General features: G+C 36.9%; 1 protein-coding gene across 1 annotated transcript in view; it reads right to left on the reverse strand.

Annotated features, from left to right (window-relative positions):
• PTPRK (protein tyrosine phosphatase receptor type K) overlaps positions 1-18,192 on the reverse strand; it is a 229,580-nt gene that overhangs the window by 126,419 nt on the left and 84,969 nt on the right. The window contains exons 4-5 of the mRNA XM_072410218.1: positions 15,237-15,318; positions 11,357-11,472 (exon numbers count right to left, since the gene is read on the reverse strand). Of these exons, the coding sequence (XP_072266319.1) occupies positions 11,357-11,472; positions 15,237-15,318 (198 nt within the window). The remainder of the gene's footprint in view (positions 1-11,356; positions 11,473-15,236; positions 15,319-18,192) is intronic.

Here is an 18,192-nt window from a genome sequence, read left to right on the forward strand (position 1 = left end):
CACAATCACTTTATATATAAATATGGCTCACTGACGGTCATCATTTAGGGCCCCCCTACTACACAGCATTAAATTTCAACGTCAATTTAAATGTATCTCTTCAGCTGATGAAACAACACAGCACACCACAACAGGTTTTTCAAACCAAGCAGCATTTGACAACTGTATATCAATTTAAACAAATTTATCTCACACATACGTGACATTTGATAAATAGAAAATGAAATCAACTAATCCAACTTGTTTCTAATACACAACACAGTATAGTATAGATCAGATCCGAACACAGCTGCTTCTAAGGAATAGAACACCTACACTTAGGAAATGCTTCTAAATAGCTTATTCTATTACTGGTCTCCATTGACATTTTTTTTTATTTTAAATACCTACTTTTTTTGTTTAGTATAGAATGTAGAAAACCATACGGTTACTTCTGCGAGCATTTTTGCTTTTTGTACCTCAGCTGGGGACAGTTTAATTAATTTTGCAATATCAGGACAAGAAATAAATCTAGAATAGAATGCAGTAGAAACAGGACAGATTTGCTAACCTCCACCACTCTACTAAAATCAAGTGTTCTCTCTTGCTCACTCTCACCATTTCCAATCCTCCTGGTCACTTGAATATGGAAAAAAAAAAAATCAAATATTCTTGGTTACTTTAGAACAGGGGTTGGCAAACTTTTATGGCCACTAGGCCATTTCAGGGATGGGCCAGAGCACAGTAGGCAGGACTCTGGGTCCCGCCCCAATGGCTCTGGCCCCACCAGGGAACGCCCCCTGAAGTGAAACCGTATGCATTGCGGAGGGGAGGGATTTACCTTCAGGGAGCTTTCCCTATTTACCACGGCTGCGCAACTATCAACGCCGGCCGCGGTAAATAGGGGAGCAACAGCAGCTCCAAAGCTCCAGCAGTTTCTAACACCCCCTGGTGGATCCGGTTGGCAACCCAGGGAGCCGTGGGTTACGGGTCAGCATTAGGCCTGATCGGCCAGCGGGCGTTAGGCCGGAACGAACTACCAGCTAGGCCATATCTAGCCTAAAGACCGTAGTTTGCCAACCCCTGCTTTAGAATGTCAAAAGCTCTTTAACAAGAAACAATTTGTTACTTTAGGCATCTATCATCTCAATTTTTTATTCGTGATTAAGCTACCTGCTCCTGACTTTCTGAATATGTGCAAACACACACCGTAATAAATGTCCTGGGTGGGGAGATACCTTCTAGTGTCCATTACTGTCCTTTCTTATAAGATATAGGAACTGCGGTGATCATTGTAAAGCTCCCAAACAGAGGTTTAATATAGATGAAAACTTTCAAAACCTATCTTTAAAGATTCCCATATTAACAATAAAAAAATTTTAATTAAAATTGATCAAAAAAAAGGTAGACTGCTATAGTGTGTCTGCAAAACAGCGTGAAAATGTCTGCAATACATATTATAGACACACACTTCTGTACAAAGCCACAAACACATTCTCATGCAATGAAGTTTTGAAACTATTCACATATTTGATGGCTGAGTTTGGATGACAACCTGTTATCTTGATTTTTTTTTCCTTTCCCTTAAGCTGGCATCAGTCTGGGATAAAATGTTGACAGACATCAAAACACAATTGAAAGGACCCAGGGAATAAAGTAAAAACATGCAAGCAAGAGAGTAGAAGACGTTTGGCACTTCTAAAAATATGTCCTTAAGGTGCCGTGCTGTTTCTTTTAAAATGATGTTTGCCATTTTCTTATATATGAATTTGATCTCAGAGGGGACAATATTGACTTTTTCAAGCCATTTTTAAGCGTAGATTTAAAAATGTTTAACTTTTTTTGAGATTACATTTGCAAACCCCATTTCCAAAAAAAAGTTGTGATACTTTCTAAACATGCAAGAAAACACTAAAATCTGTAAATTTGTTAATTCATTTGAACCCTTTTTTAACAGGCAAAATGTTTTTATCCACAAAATGAACGCTTTTTGTTGAAGAAAATATTTATTACTTTTAAATAATAACTTAATTTTACAGTTATAGGTGTTTATTTATCTTCTATAGAAAGAGATAAAATAAGTGCACTTTCCCAGAAATGTACAGCGCCCCATCAAACACACACACACACCCACACTAACCTCACCTGTGCACATAGTAGTCCTACAAACTTTTATGGGGCTCTTTTACTCTTTTGGGTAACACCCTATAGAAGTTAATTGTGCTGAATTGCTTTGCAGAAAACAGCAGAAAAGGATTTGCAGCTGGGGAATAAAAACAACAGTTAAGTGAGCGCAAGTGGTCATTTGTACCCGGGTATAGTAAATTGTAGAGGGGGCTTTTTAAAAGTATAATAGTTTTTTTTTGGTTTTTAGATGTACTGCTGATTTTGCAGTTACCTTAATCCCATACTCCATGTCTTTTACCCTAATGAAACACATTAAAAAGTATGTGTTTGAGGATGATTCTGCATACTGCTAGATAGATATGTTCTGTAATTAGAAAACTGCTTTTATTTGTCCTGTTCCCAATTCCTTAACCCAAGCTGGCTAATTTGGTGTATGCATCAATTGACTGGTTTGTAACTTGGGTAATCCCCTTTAGCACAATGCCAAAGCCATTGTGGAGCATTAATGATTTAAGGCAATCAAAGATTAAGAATAAAGGATCTGTTTCATGTATTCCATGTGCTATTCCAGGACATTTTAGTATTTTAATCTGTCAAATGTCATTTTTAAATGTGCACTTTAAAAACCTAATTATAAACTGATAAAGATTTTTGCCATTTTTGTTTTGTTTGCAGGATGGTGCAGGGACACACTGGATATAGATATATATATATACACACATACATACATATATACACACACACAGTATTTTTCAGACCATAAGATGCACCTGACTATAATACACACCCAGGTTTTAGAGGAGGAAAACAAGAAAACATATTCTGAACCAAATTCTTTAAAGAAATATTTTTTAAAAATATAGCGGAATAATATTTACCGAGAGAGAGACTGCTCACTGCACATAGCACAGACACATACCACAGATATGGCACTACAAGACTACAGTGACAGGAAAGCTACAGCTCAGCTGTCATAGGAAAATGACGTGCTGCACAAGAAAAAAAAAAACTGCTAACCAGCACTGCTCACCTCACACTGCCCTCTTCCTGCTCTCTCTGCCGCCCTTCCCACTCCCCATTGTTACAGGAGCCTATAGACATGAGCTGCTGATAAACACAGGGAGAAAGAAGGCAGGGCTCTGCAATCCATAGGATAAGGTAGGGGGGTGGACGGCTTTATGTTTTTTTGTAATCCGGCAGGGGAGGCTGCAGAACGGAGGGGGCCATGCTGCAGAGGGGATGCCCGGCTAGATGGAACTGCAGCCGCCTGCTGGGGCCCCCCCTTGGAAGCGCAGGAGGGTATTCGGATCATAAGACACACACCCATTTCCCCCCCACTTTTGGGGATAAAAAAGTGCGTCTTATGGTCCGAAAAATACGGTACATAAATTGCTGAAACAGAGTATTGGGTGTTTTTTCTTGTTTTCAATTATTTTTTATTAAATTTTACATACAAAAATGGCAAAGCTGGAATGATACCATTCAGACATCCAATACTGATAATCAAATGTGTTTTGTCTTGAACTACTCAGAATTGGGGACATTTTTGTATTGTATGGGTCTGTTAAATGCCTGTTGTGCACCTTTGATTTAAAGACAGTTGAGCAGTTGCCATTTTTGGTTTACTACTGAATGTATCCGCGCTTAGTTGTGGTTCAGGACATAGCCCGACAAGATTTAATAACTATATCATAAATTAGTGACAAGACGCTAAAGTATCCATTGATAACCGTAACCCTGAAAATAAAAGGATGGTAATTTAAAGTTGGAGCAAAGAAAAGATCCTGCATTAATTAAAACTCAATTAACAAATTCACAAACTGTATACTGTACATCTTCACATCTGAATAAAAGTTTTTTTTTTTTTTATTGGGTTGTCATTGGGCACCACAGGTTACGACAGTGTGGATTAGGGTGACAATGGTCTCCACAGAAGAAGATGAGGGTGATGATGCTGTACAAGGGTCAGATATGGCAGTTGGATGGGGTCCCTGATCTGTGTTTTAATCTATGAAATCGACACCAACAGATTACAACCCACAACACACTGACTGCTTGGTTAGATGGTCTGGGCAGAGCTTAACCAGTGAGGGAGGGCTGTGGGTGGAGAAGGTCAGGACTGAATGGCATGGCAATTTGACACACACAAGATGGCTGCTTCCATACATATATTAAAAGTTTTTATTTTTCATGGATTCCAGCTGACACAGCCAGTGCCACTAAGGGGGACTGACATGCCAGCACAAGAAGGTGAGAATAGATATCTAATATTAGGTCTGATGTTGAGTTTAAGTCCGCTTTAGGATCATTTCACATAACAGATCTAATTATATGGGCCAGCAGTGTATGTGGGATTTTATCTACGGAGAATACTTTGGATTCAAGTCGGATTCAAGTCATTGAAGAGTATATATATATATATATATATATATATATATATATATATATATATATATATATATATAGGCTTTGGCAAGGTCAAAATATATATATGATATATATTTATATATATATATTTATGACCTTGCTAAAGCCCATGATACTTTATATACTATTTCCCTAATTTACTTTAATTACACTCTATTTATTTAAATATACTCTAATTATATATACTGTTTTTTTTTATAAAACCAGAGGAAGTGCAGTTCTAGTTACAATAATTTTTAAAGGTCCTCTTAAACTGGGCCTGTGTGCTTGCCCTTTTTCTCCAATTTGTGTCACTGCATAGGGAATGAGACATTATTCTGCAGCCTAGAAGATGGTACAAAAAAGGTTACAGTGGTAATAGCTGTATTAAACCCGTCCAGTGCCATAAGGCTCATTTGCATTTGATGACTATTTTCCCTAGAGATGTAGAAATTCCATTTTTATATAGAGGGAGTTTCTGGAAGAGACTTTTTTTTAAACATAGCCCCCTCAGCTATGTACAAGATTTTTATCACACTCCGAATTAGACTGATGGCGGTTATGAAAGATCACAGTTACAAAAACAATAACTTCCCATATCCTTTCCATCCATCTGTACAGCATTCTGTCCTTGAGCTTTGTAATTTATCTTTCCCTCCTACACTGTTACTGAAAATTATCATGCTCATGTCTTTCTGCTTCACTCAAAGGCTTGTATACCTGCTTTGTAATTGTACAAAAGTTCTATTGCATTTGGGGCCTTTATTGTTTATAAAGCACTTTGAACAAAATGGTTCTGGAGGATTTTGCATGGTCAGACCAAGATATTCGTGGTTAGAGTAAAACATATTCCTGAATGCAAGAACTAATCAGTTCATAGTAGGAACCAATAGGGAAATTTAAGGATACAAATAATGATATTGTTTACCAATTCACAGAATATATGCAGCCCCCTACTTAGGTTATATACATGGTCACTAAAAAACATTTGATCAAGTCCTGGCTGAGCTGACAACATTGTGCCTCTGCCGCACATAAATCACAAGCACTGATGTTGGCCCAGATCTCCCTTTCTGCCCCCCCTTACCCTAATAATAAGTAAGGGGTTCTGTGGTCCAGAAGAGAGAGCTCAGACAGGACTGATAACACTGGGATCTCATCACAGCATGGAAGTCATTTCAAACAGAAAGTTAGGACCTTACAGTCTCTTTGGCAGAAAAGATATTTTTTGTGTACTTGCACCATTTTTAAAGAGACAATTTTTTTTACCTCATTAGGTTAGGAAACTATTTTGGAGGAATGCTCAAACCACTAATTTATTAATCTATAGCATTGAAAGAGTAAAGAAATAAAATTAAAAGTGAAAACTCAAGAGGCTGTGATGGTCTCGGGAGTTATTTGTGTAACTGTTCATTTGCCCTTGTGTTAAGAATAATAAAAAAGGGAACCGTGTCAAATTCTGGATTAGCTATGTAAATCTAACAATCAGGCTACCAATAAAGGGACTTTTATAGGCTGTCAGATCTAAGAATTAGGAATTGTTTTTATGTTAATACAAAAAAGGCCTATATCAAGTAAAGTTAGTCTACCATCAGTTTATAATTCTCAGACAGACATTCTGTAAACCTTTCATTCTTTCAGAGTTTTTTTAAATATGTCCTTTAATGTAATTGTCTTGGTAGTGTCTTGTTCTTATTGGAATTATAGTTTTTCCATCATGCAATGAACGTTCAGTGTGAATAATTTACAGCTCCTGCACTGGTTTCAGATTCTTTATTCATCCATTTGTAAAAAAAAGTTCAAGATGATTATACACATTCCTGTTTGCCCTACAGCATTTTGCATCAGTAGGATGTCCTTTAAAATATTAACGAAACATAATTAAAATTGTTTATTGAAAATGATGCTTTGAATTTTTGGTCTGCTGAAGAAGGAAGCACCCTAATAAAATAGCACTATTATTTCTGTAACAAGTGCTTGTTAAAGATATAATACCATATTGGCAGTATCTGGATGTTAGCCATGGTCTTCCATGTATATTCTCCCTGTAGGTAACATTACATGCAGAAGGCATAGGACTAATCACCAATGTTGCTCCCTGTAACATTTTACCAGAACTTACGTATTTCCTAGTATCTGCTGTGTCTCCAAATGGAGGCAGCTATCTTGATTAGAGAAGTGGGGTTTTGTTCCAGTTCCAGGACACACACGCTCTCCTGAATATTATTATTAAACAGGATTTATAAAGCGCCAACATATTACGTAGCGCTGTACATTAAATAGGGGTTGCAAATGACAGAGGAATACAGACAGTAATACGGGGGGGGGGGCCTGGCCCGAAGAGCATACAATCTATTAGGTAGGGATATTACACACAATATGGGATGGGAGATGACTGTGTGAAACAATCAGGGGCAAACAAAAGACAAACAAAAGAGGGGCAGATACAAGACATCCCAAGAATATATAGAAATAGAAATGTGTCTACTGTAGGTATAGCTAAGAACAATGAGCAGCACAGTAATGATAACAACCACTCCTACTACAGTGATCAGAAAGCAGTCACTAAAAACTCATGCCAAAAAAGTCAGATTGCTTTGGGTTAGCTAAAAGAACAGCAGTAATAACTTACTTTCAAGCATTTTCTCTTTCACTGAAACATTGGAATAAACAGTCCAATATGGGATAAGTCATTGATATTAGGATTGTTTTACAGCAGAGGATGTAGATGAAAATTTAACCTAGTGCTATGACTGCGGTCTTAAAAATAGAATAAAATGTAAATGTGCCTTACTTTTTATAGGGATGATTAAAATTATATATTTCTTTTAAATATACTTTTATGGGTCACAAATATAAGTGGTCTTTACCAACCTCAGATATATGAAAGTTTTTGAGTTTTACCACTCTTAAGTCATCAATACTAGAATTAAACATCATCCATTCAAGCAAATGTATACAATCCATATATAGACCAGAATCCACAATGGGGTCAATTTGCAAAAGACCGGTCACTTGTAAAAGGTTAATCAATTTTAGCAATGAATATCTCACAAAAATGATTTCCTCTTGGTAAAAATGTAAATACCATATGTAGTATTTTACCAAACCATGTATTATTCAACAGTTTGAGGAACCATTGGTTTAAGTGTTAAAAATTAATTTAGGAAAAAAAAATAGGATAACATTCTAAATCTATGAAATATTCCCAAATCAGTTGAAGGAATGCAGCTCCTGGGCAGCCTTTTTAAACGAGCTAGGGATAACAGAGAAGCTATAGTTTCTATACTATAGTTTAGGCTTTATTCACCTGCAAAACACGACCTTCCGCACAAATCTTAATAAATGTAATACTGCAAAAATCATAACTAGTGATAACAGAAGTTTATGGTGTGAAGTGATTGTCGGGTTAAACAATCTTTTAAGAAATATATTCATATATTTGTGCATCTGTCGTTTACAAACCGTTTTTTCTAATTTTGTTGAACTGGAATGCAATCATTGTACAAATGTGCAAAGTATAGTACATCCACCCACTTTAATAGCAAAAACCTGATGCTCTTCATAGCTGTCAAACAGGATGAATTCTAGTCTACTCCTCAAGCAGACTGAAAGCCCTTGTGTACCAAGCAATCACATTTCATATCATCCACCAGGGATTTTTCTTTGGCTAAACTGGAACAGCAGATTGCTTTTGCATGGGTACCAGATATATGATATGATTCAGGTACATTAAAGCAAAGGCATGGATGACTGAATGGGATGATTCAGTCAGAACTTTGCATTAGGGATAGTACTCCAGAAATCTATTACCATGTGCCAGCTTTCCCCAGAGATGTGCTGAAAAAGGATGATTTTATTGTATTTAAAATAGGAACAAGCAGACGGCAGATTTCCAACAGGGAGAAGACATTCAAACATGGACACAAGAAATGTATCTTTTTATAAGAGGGTTATCTGATAATGCCAGTCTGACAAGGGTGACCAAGATTTAAAGGTAATGAAAACCGAGCATGACAGAAATTGTGAAGTTTCACATTCCACTTTCTAGATACAAATAATTGGCTCCAACATACACAGACATGGATGAATGACTGATGTCATTTCATACAGGTCGGCTTCCTTAAACTGCTCCCTATGACAACAAACATCTGCAATCTTTGGGTTACAGTGTCAGTACAATGTAATAAGGTTGGCTATTCCGAAAAATAGAAAAATTAATGCCCTGAAAACTCCCATGTCTTTAAGATGTTTTGGTGGGTGATAAAAGCTTTCCCATAATGACATACAGTCATATCAAAAAGCAAGAACACCCTCTTTTAACACTTAGATTTTGCATATGAGAACAGTTCATAGAATTTGGTACATCTCTAACCCTGTAATAGGAATTAGGAGTGTTGGTAGCAATCAGGCACTGCTAATCAAATGCACTTGATTATTAGATTAGATGCAATTGGGACCACCTCTTTTAAAGCAGACGTTTTGGCAGTTTGCTGGTCTGGAGCATTCAGTTGTGTGTTAACACAATGCCAAGGAGGAAAAACATCAGCACTTATCTTACAGAAGCAACTGCTGTCCCATCAATCTGGAACGGGTTATGAAGCCATTTTTACAGCGAGAAACAATATCCACAAGCAAAAAATGCTCCAGTCGCCAACCTTCCAAGGAGTGGATTCACCAGCTAAATACCCAAGGTCAAAACATACAATGCTCTGGAAAATTATGAAAACCCAACATCTACATCTGACCCTACGGGCCTCCTTACATTTAAAGTTTATGACAGTGAAATTACAAAGGTACTGAATGAGTATACCACGTTTGGAAGAGTTGCCAGGAGAAAGCCTTTTTTCTCTAAAAAGAACATGGAAGCCTGGCTTAGGTTTGTAAAGTTTCATCTGAACAAACCAAAAGACTTTTGGAACATTGTCCTTTGGATTGATATTTGGTCAGAATGCACAGAGCCAAAAACAAACACAAACATATCAGCACAAACATCTCATACCAACAATTTAGCACACTGACAGAGATGTGATGATTTTGGTTTGTTTTGTACACAAGTTTGGGTTTCTTTGCTGATCAGCAACTAAAGATTTAGGAGAGATAATAGAAGACCATGCAAAACAAAATAGTAGTCTAAACATCTAGTACATTTCAGAAAAGTCTTCTGTGATTTATTATTTATTGGCAATTAATACAAAACATTTTAGGAATGAAGTTTTACATACACTACAGCAAAGGGGATACATTTGATCTATTCGGCACATGCTTAGGAATATTTGTTGCCATGGTTGTTACCTATCATCCTATAGAGCACCTGTAGTCTTTACCCTTTTCATGCCTAACATTATGACCTTGTAAACATGGATGAGCTTATTTCAACCCTAAATTGCAACCCTAAATTTACCAGTTAGCAGTTAGGAATAAGTGGGAGGGGACTTGAGAACATTTATTATAAAACAAACACTGGGAACTGTTCATTTAAAATAATGTATGTTACAAATACTGCACATGGACTGACATGTGCAACACGAAGAACTGCTCCAATCTGCTCCATAGTGACAACTTGCTAACATATTTGCTAGTCATTTAAAAATGGGCTGCAATGTAAATCATTCAGTTAGGCAGAGCATACAATCATTCTACATTTATCTGAGGGGAAATTGTAAGGATATCAGATGTGGACAATGTTTTAAAGAGGGATCAGGCCTGTAAGGGAAACTGGAAATGAACTATGACAACCAAACAAGCCTAGAGCCATTATTAGTGTAGCTGACATTTTGCTCATGTTCATCATAATAAATCCTAGTCTTTGCAGATTAAGAAATTACAGAAGACAAGAAGTATGCATACATACACTAGCTTTATTAGGGTTCCTTACACGATATGTATTTCTGCTGTTACAATCTTTACTGTTTGACACATTTAAATTATATTTTATATACATTTAAATAGACAACAAAATTTTAATTGTGGTATATAAAGCCATCGACATCTTTATAATTTATTTAAAAAAAAACAAAATCCTGTCAATATTTATAGAACAATATTCTTTCTACATAATTCACTTATACTGCTTTGCAGTACAAATACAATAGGATTGATTTACTGCTCTTATCATTAGTGAAGTTCTAGGGATCAGTCCACCTATTAAAACACAACTGATTTTGCAGATGAACAAGTCACGATGTGGGGTCATTTTCCTAAATCTGAAGTGCTACACAATAGGTGTTCTTTACTGTTCCCTTCTCACACTAAAATTCTATGAGTCAGTCTATTTTTTTGATATCCATTTACCATTTTGAGGCTGAACAATTTACTATGTTTTATTCAATTTCAAAAAATATAGAAGAGAAACATAGCTTGAAAAGTCCTATAAAAATGACAGTAAACATTTTAATAATAACGCAAAATGTGCTCTTATTGAAAGCACATTTGACTTTCCAGTTAAAGCCATCATCTATAATAAAAACGTAAGCAACAACATTTTCAATACCTTCATGACATTGCACAGGCCTAGTGAGCTTGTCTATTAACATTTAACAGAGTTCATAGCAAACCATGGTCAAAAACAAGCAGTTATACTGGATAACAGTTACACAAATGCATGCATGGACACTAGGCTTGCAAATGTCATCTAACTGGCTGGGTTTTTTGCACAAGCCTGCTAAAAAAAAAAAAAAAGAAAAAAAAAAGGAGAAAATCTGCTACCCTTAAAGCATTTCCTTTTGGTATTGTCATATTGTCTACTATTGTAAAGGTTATTTTAGACTAAGTTATATCCTGATAAAACAATATGGTAATATTATCCAGAAAGGAAGAAAAGGATGGGAACTTAGTCTCCTACCTGGAGCCATAACTTGTTGTTAACTGCATCTCTGCCTGTGGCAATACACTGAAATGTAGCGTTCTGACCAGCATTCACCTCAACGTCTCCCAATCTCAAGAAGTGAGGGGATTTATCTGTAAAGAAAAAGGTACAAATGTTATTTAAAGGTTGTAAAAAGCACTTCATTCAAGTTATATATAGGTTTAACTATACAGTGAGGCAAAGTAGTATTTGATCCCCTGCTGATTTTGTACGTTTGCCCAAATGAAGAAAGTAGAAGAAATGACCAGTCTTATAATGGTAGGTTTATTGTAGGTGTGAGAGACAGAATAACAACAAAAGAACCCTCAAAAACCCAGTGCTCAAAAGTCAGAGCTTGACATGCATTGTAATGAGTGAAACAAATATTTGATCCCATATCAACCAGTCTGTAGACTGGCTAGGCCACTCCAGGACCTTCATGTGCTTCTTCTTGAGCCACTCCTTTGTTGCTTTGGCTGCGTGTTTTTGGTCATTGTCATGCTGGAATACCCATCCATTTTCAAGGAGGGAAGGAGGTGCTCACCCAAGATTTGACTGTACATGGCCCTGTCCATTGTTTCTTTCGATGCGGTGAAGGTGTCCTGTCCCCTTAGCAGGAAAACACCCCCAAAGCATAATATGTCCACCTCCATGTTTGATGGTGAGATGGTGTTCTTGGGGTCATAGGCAGCATTCCTCCTCCTCCTCCAAACACGGCAAGTTGAGTTAATGCCAAAGAGCTCAATTTTGGTCTCATCTGACCACAACACTTTCACCCAGTTCTCCTCTGGATCATTCAGATGTTCATTGGCAAACTGCAGATGGGCCTGTACATGTGCTATCTTGAGCAGGGGGACCTTGCAGGCTCTCCAAGATTTCAGGCCTTCACAGCGCAGTGTGTTACCGATTGTTTTCTTAATGACCATGGTCACAGCTGCCCTGAGATCATTGACAAGTTCCCCCTGTGTAGTTCTGGGCTGCTTCATCATCGTTCTCATGATCCTTGCAACTCCATGGGCGGAAATCTTGCATGGAGCCCCAGACCGAGGGAGATTGACCGTTATTTTGCGTTTCTTCCATTTGCGAATTATCACACCAACTGTTGTCACCTTCTCACCAAGCTGCTTGGTGATATTCTTGTAGCCCAGTCCAGCCTTGTGTGGGTCTACAATCTTGTCCATGACACCCTTAGAAAGTTCTTTGGTCTTGGCCATGGCGGCTTTATACAGGTACTGTAACAAGCTTGGCTTAGGAGGACTCCCTTACAGAGGGTGCTCGTAATCTCAGTTCCTTACCTACATTCAGGGAAAACCCCAGGGAGCCTAAAATCTTGCCTGTTGATAGGGGATCAAAATCTTATTTCACTCCAATGCACATCAAGCTCTGAATTTTGCAGCACTGAGTTTTTGAGGGTTCTTTTGTTGGTATTCTGTCTCTCACAGCTACAATAAACCCACCATTACAATTATAGACTGGTCATTTCTTTGTCCGGGGGCAAATATACAAAATCAGCAGGGGATCAAGTGTGTGTGTGTGTGTGTACACATACACAGACACATTCACATCTAATATTGCCATATGAATGCATATGTCCATCACCATCACCCCCTATAATTCTGCACTTCAGTCTTACAAATAACCTCCAGGACATTTACTGGATGGAAAAGAATAAATATTAGTTAAAATTGTCTCTTAGGATGGAATTTTTGAATACAAAGGCAAAAAGGCAACAAATAATTTTGCAAAAACTGAAAAAAATTATATATTTTTCTTTATAGAAAACCAATAAAGAACTCGTCCTACATGAGTGTTTTATAACATTTTAGGTTAGCACATTCCCTCAATCCATATGTGATGCTATGTTTTCTCCAGGTAGATAGTTCAGAAAGAATGCCACAGGGTAACGTAAATACAGCCAGAAATGTCTTCTGTTTGGAACAAGATGAAGTATGCATGCTGACATGCCCTGACGAAGCATCATTATCCCAATTCGGCTGACTTAATTACATAGCTTGGCACAAACAGGCTATAACCCATAGCAATCACATAAGACTTTCCAGTTACAGCTAGATCAATATAAAACAAAAGCTGTTTGGTTGCCATAGTTTAATATGCATTGTTAGGTTTATTTAATAACATTGTTCAAATGAATCCTTCCCTGCATGGCATTGTTCGCCTTTGGCTTGTATTAGAGATGCAACAGTTTTTTTTTTCTTTCCTTTGTACTTTATGACTCAAACAATGAATAAGTTTAAAGTGTAGTTGACTTTCAGCAAGGAAAGAAATAAACAGATTTTAGTAATTCACTTTTTTGTTCTTGTAACGGTTTAAGATGTACAATATTTTACAAAATGTATATAAGCATGACCTACATTCACAAGAACTTAAACACACCTATTTGAATAGAAAGGTGTGCCACTCATTTTGTACTGCAAATAAAGGAAGTATCAAACTACCTAGAAACTTTTTTTATCCAAATTAGGTCATATTAAAAAAGCTGCAGAACAATAAAATGGAAAGAGAGTGTAAAGGAAGTCTTGGATTGCTGTAAACTGACAGCATAAAAAATGTGGGGACCAAATCTGAACAAGTGGCATGGGTAAGAAAGACTGGAATAGCCTCCCTATATACAAGGATCTTGGTTTGCACTACAATCTAAACAATTTCTGAATATAGCAGATAGATGCAGCGTCAAATTGAGGAGAAGTTTGACTACAGGTTTCATAGATGCTATGGTGGGAGACTGATGATAAATATTGCAGGAAAAAGGGATGCTGGTAAGTGCAAAACATCATACACAATTGCTACCAAAGTACCTTGGTTTGAGCAAATTGATGAGGGGAATCTTGTGGGCATGGATGGAGATATTTGAGAGGCTTATACGGTACACATTTCCAGATGTTTGACCCCTGTAATTCAAAGCTGTATTTGCTGACTAGCGAGGTACACCATTGTTGGTGACTTTGAACTGTACACATTGTCTGTTTGGATGAGCAAGCACACAGTTGCTGATTTGCTTAAAAATGAGGGCTCACATTGGGATGAAAGTACTAAAGTAGAGTAGAGCTGGCAAAGGAGCTGAAGATTGCCAAAGCTATGATAAAATTTTCAAGTAAAGAGCTTCGTTTTGTATATTTATAAAACTTACAGGGGGTGGGGGGAGTTTACAATTTGTATGTCCATTGCTGGTCCTAGTATAGAAAAAAAAAGCTAAACATGAATGTAAACACACTGGAATGTTTACATGTTTTATTGTGACTTGTTTGGTAAGAGTATAATAAATGTTTCTGTAAAATGTTTAACGTTTACTGTATTCTTTTGAAATGCTGCCCAAAAAATTTAAAACACTAAAACACAGTGTTTCATTTGGTAGCTTTAAAAGCTTTGGTGTCTCCCCACGTGGCAGACAAAACTGTTAGATCTACAAAAAACACTGATAAAGGCAAACTAAAAACTAATAAAATCAAAATTTTAGACACAATGAATCCCTTTGGGTAACAATAAAGAAAAGTTCATATTGCGTCTTCATTAAGGTGTCTAAATGACAAAGTCACAATTGAAACTATCCAATTAATACAGTGCAAAAATAAACCATTTACTCTTTCAATTAAGGATTAGCTTCCATTTACTACATTCTCTTTTTTCACAGTTCAGATTAGACAGTAATTAATGTAGCAAGCACATAATTTTCCGCATGGAGTGACACACAAAAGAGGTTTAACCATTGTTGATTTTGAGCCATTGTCTTATGGGAAGTGGCACTGTAAATAATACACCAACTGCACACAAGCCACTGCCTTAAGGTGGGGATAACAATTTACTGGTTTATGCATACTGATAAAGAGAAAAAAAAACAGAAGAGAAAATAATTCCTTACCACAGGGGTAACTTAAAACTTGGATGTCATCTATGGCAATGTATCCCCCCCTTCCACCAGAGGCTTCGGCTTCAAAAATAACCTGCAAAAAAACAAGGATACAAAGTATTAGTATTAACATGTCAGTGAACCACTATCTGCATACATTAAAAGACCTTCCAAATGAAATAAAAGTACTCCATATAAATACCATACATAATTACGTTCTCTGAGGGCAATAACACACATTTTTTCACTATTTGTCTCCTCCTCCTGGCATTTGTTAAGAAACAGTAGGAGTAGTGCCCAACAGATACTTTTTCACAATGTATTGGAAAGTGATATATGAGTTTGGCCTGCTATAAAGGTCCAATCCTCCATCACATCCATTAAGCAGTTGTAAACCACTAATGCACTACACATAATGGTTTTCACCGAACAGGGGTTTCAGTGCAGCAGGCTATACTTGTTCAATATGCAGCGTTATCACAACATATTATCATGCCTATGGAAAGTTCTGTGAAGTCACATACATGAAAGGGGAGATGACACCAACTTTTACCAATAGAGATGCTATAGGTATTACATAAGCCTTGGCTACCACATGTACAAGAATGTATAACCTTTTATAGGATGACACCTGGCTTGTGGTAAAATGAAGCAAAGAACTTGCACCTGATAATTGCGTTTGCTAATACAAATTGTCATTTGTTGATTTAGCCTGTGTGTCTTTATTTGCATACACAATTATCACATCTTGGTTAAATTAGCTTTCCTAAGAGGTAATAAGTTACTTAGTTTAGGAAACCCCTAAATGGTTAGGATGCACAAAAAAAGAAAAGGTCATACTCTAATCTACAGAATGAAAAACAACAGCTAAAGGGCTTTTAGGATGGCAGCTGTCCATCGTGTGGTTCTATAAATGGCTGAATATTTTCTATTTTTCATTTTAGCCTGTTGAAAGTTAACATTTCTCAGACTAATTGTTTCATTAAACAACACCTAACTTGGTGTACAAACGAAAGTTGTACCAGCATAAATCAGAAAAATTCACCATAAACTGTATGAAAGCCAAAGCAGCCTGTGAATCAGTATATCATTATCTCCCGAGATGAAGTTTATGGACAATTCTAAAACCTGATTGTAGAAAAAAGCTGTGACTGTAGAAAATGCCTTATCTCCTGCTCACGGAATTCTTGTTAAATTATTTAGCTAATGAAATTCCTTAAGTAACTGCCCTTAGACATTTCCCATATATCTAATGCCCTATGCTGTAAAGGTCCCCGGAATAAAAAGCAGTTGCTGGTATTTAACAAGTTAAGATCATGGCTGCATTAAAAATTTTAAAGTTTAACCAAAATCTCCTATATGAAGATTTAAATAAGTAACTAAATGTATTTATTCAATACGTAAACCTCAAAAATATTTAGCTAAAAATCCATCCCTAACTAATCCTATTTGATTTGTGTGGCTCCCTCTGGCTGTATGGCAGACACTGCAGCTCACAAACGGAAGGGTGTATGCAGTGGTCTCAGGCCAAAAAGCAGTGGGCAGGACAAAGTGTGGCCAGGTGCTGATTGACAAGCTACAGACTTGTGAATTAGTGACAAAGCCAAAATTTATGTTCCCACACAACCTTATTTCATGTCTCTGTAGTGAGAGAGACATAGCCTACATGAGAGAAACAACTATGCTCTGCATTCAGAAGCCATGCAGCACTATTATCATCACTAGGAGGATCAACATTTGAGGGACGCTGCAACGGGACCAAGAAAACCCACTACCAAATCTACTTTAATTTGGTGCTGGAGCTTGTATTTATTTAATGGGCAACCATAGTTCTACTTTAAACATACATGGTCAGAAAAAAAGCAAACTGCACTTGTGAATTATGACAGCATTATGTTATGCTGCCCTCAGCTATGGACACTGAATGAGATTTCTGTGCTTAGTGTTCATTCTCAACCCTTTCAATCTCTTAAACCCTGAAGGAAGGATTTTCACAAGTACATCTGCTAAAAGAGCAGCCTGGGGAAGTCTGGACTAATAAAATGCAGCACATGGTATGCATAACTCATTAGTTGAAAAGAAACATGAATGAACCTAAACAAGCTCTCCTTATACCCCAGAAATACCTAATGCAAGAGGAGAAATCGGGAACAAACTGGCATGTAATATCTACCAACACAAATCTGGAACATTGTATTATTCATAAAGTATAAAGTGTGGTATGTAAACAAGATGGGAAACCTGTATGATCTGCAGGTTACACATGCAGTTCTAGTTGAAGGGGGGCATAATGCAAAGGAGTCCAGCAAAACATCCTAATTCGATAAAAAGAGCATATTACATAAATGCACAAATATTTAACAGGGAATGAAAAAAAAGTGTATTTAGGAAGCGATCACTAGTGTTAACTGGTCATGTACCTATTGACTTATTGCATGGACTCTAAGTGTAAGTAACGTGCTCCCACCTACTAGGGGGTCAGTGAAGTGCACTCTAACATTATAAGCCTAACATAAAGAAGTGCCCACTTACACTGGTGGCAAGAGAAAGAAACCGCTTCCCAACACTGGTGACTAGTTGCATCCTCAAACCTGTGGTTAGTGGTATAAGAGACTAACTGGAGGCAAGAGTGAAAAATATCCCCCACATTGGTTGGCATCAGGAAAAATGTTACTCATTACTGAACCCCTAATATCTTGTAGAATAACTCTAGTATACTATGGAGCTTAGTTAAGAGACTGGTTTAGACCAAAGTTATGTAAAATTGTGCCACAAAGCAAAGATTTCCAGTATTCATTATAGGGTTAATATTCATTCCAGGCAGCAATTTATAAACAATTTATGAACTGCTAACAGGTATCCAGAATTGACAAACTAAACTCACAAAAAACACTTATAGTATAAGGCTTTATCTATTTATTTACAACCTACTGAAATATACTTAATTACAAACATAAGTAGTTAAACA

This window comes from Pyxicephalus adspersus, chromosome 4 (assembly GCF_032062135.1).
Source record: "Pyxicephalus adspersus chromosome 4, UCB_Pads_2.0, whole genome shotgun sequence".
NCBI lineage: Eukaryota > Metazoa > Chordata > Amphibia > Anura > Pyxicephalidae > Pyxicephalus > Pyxicephalus adspersus.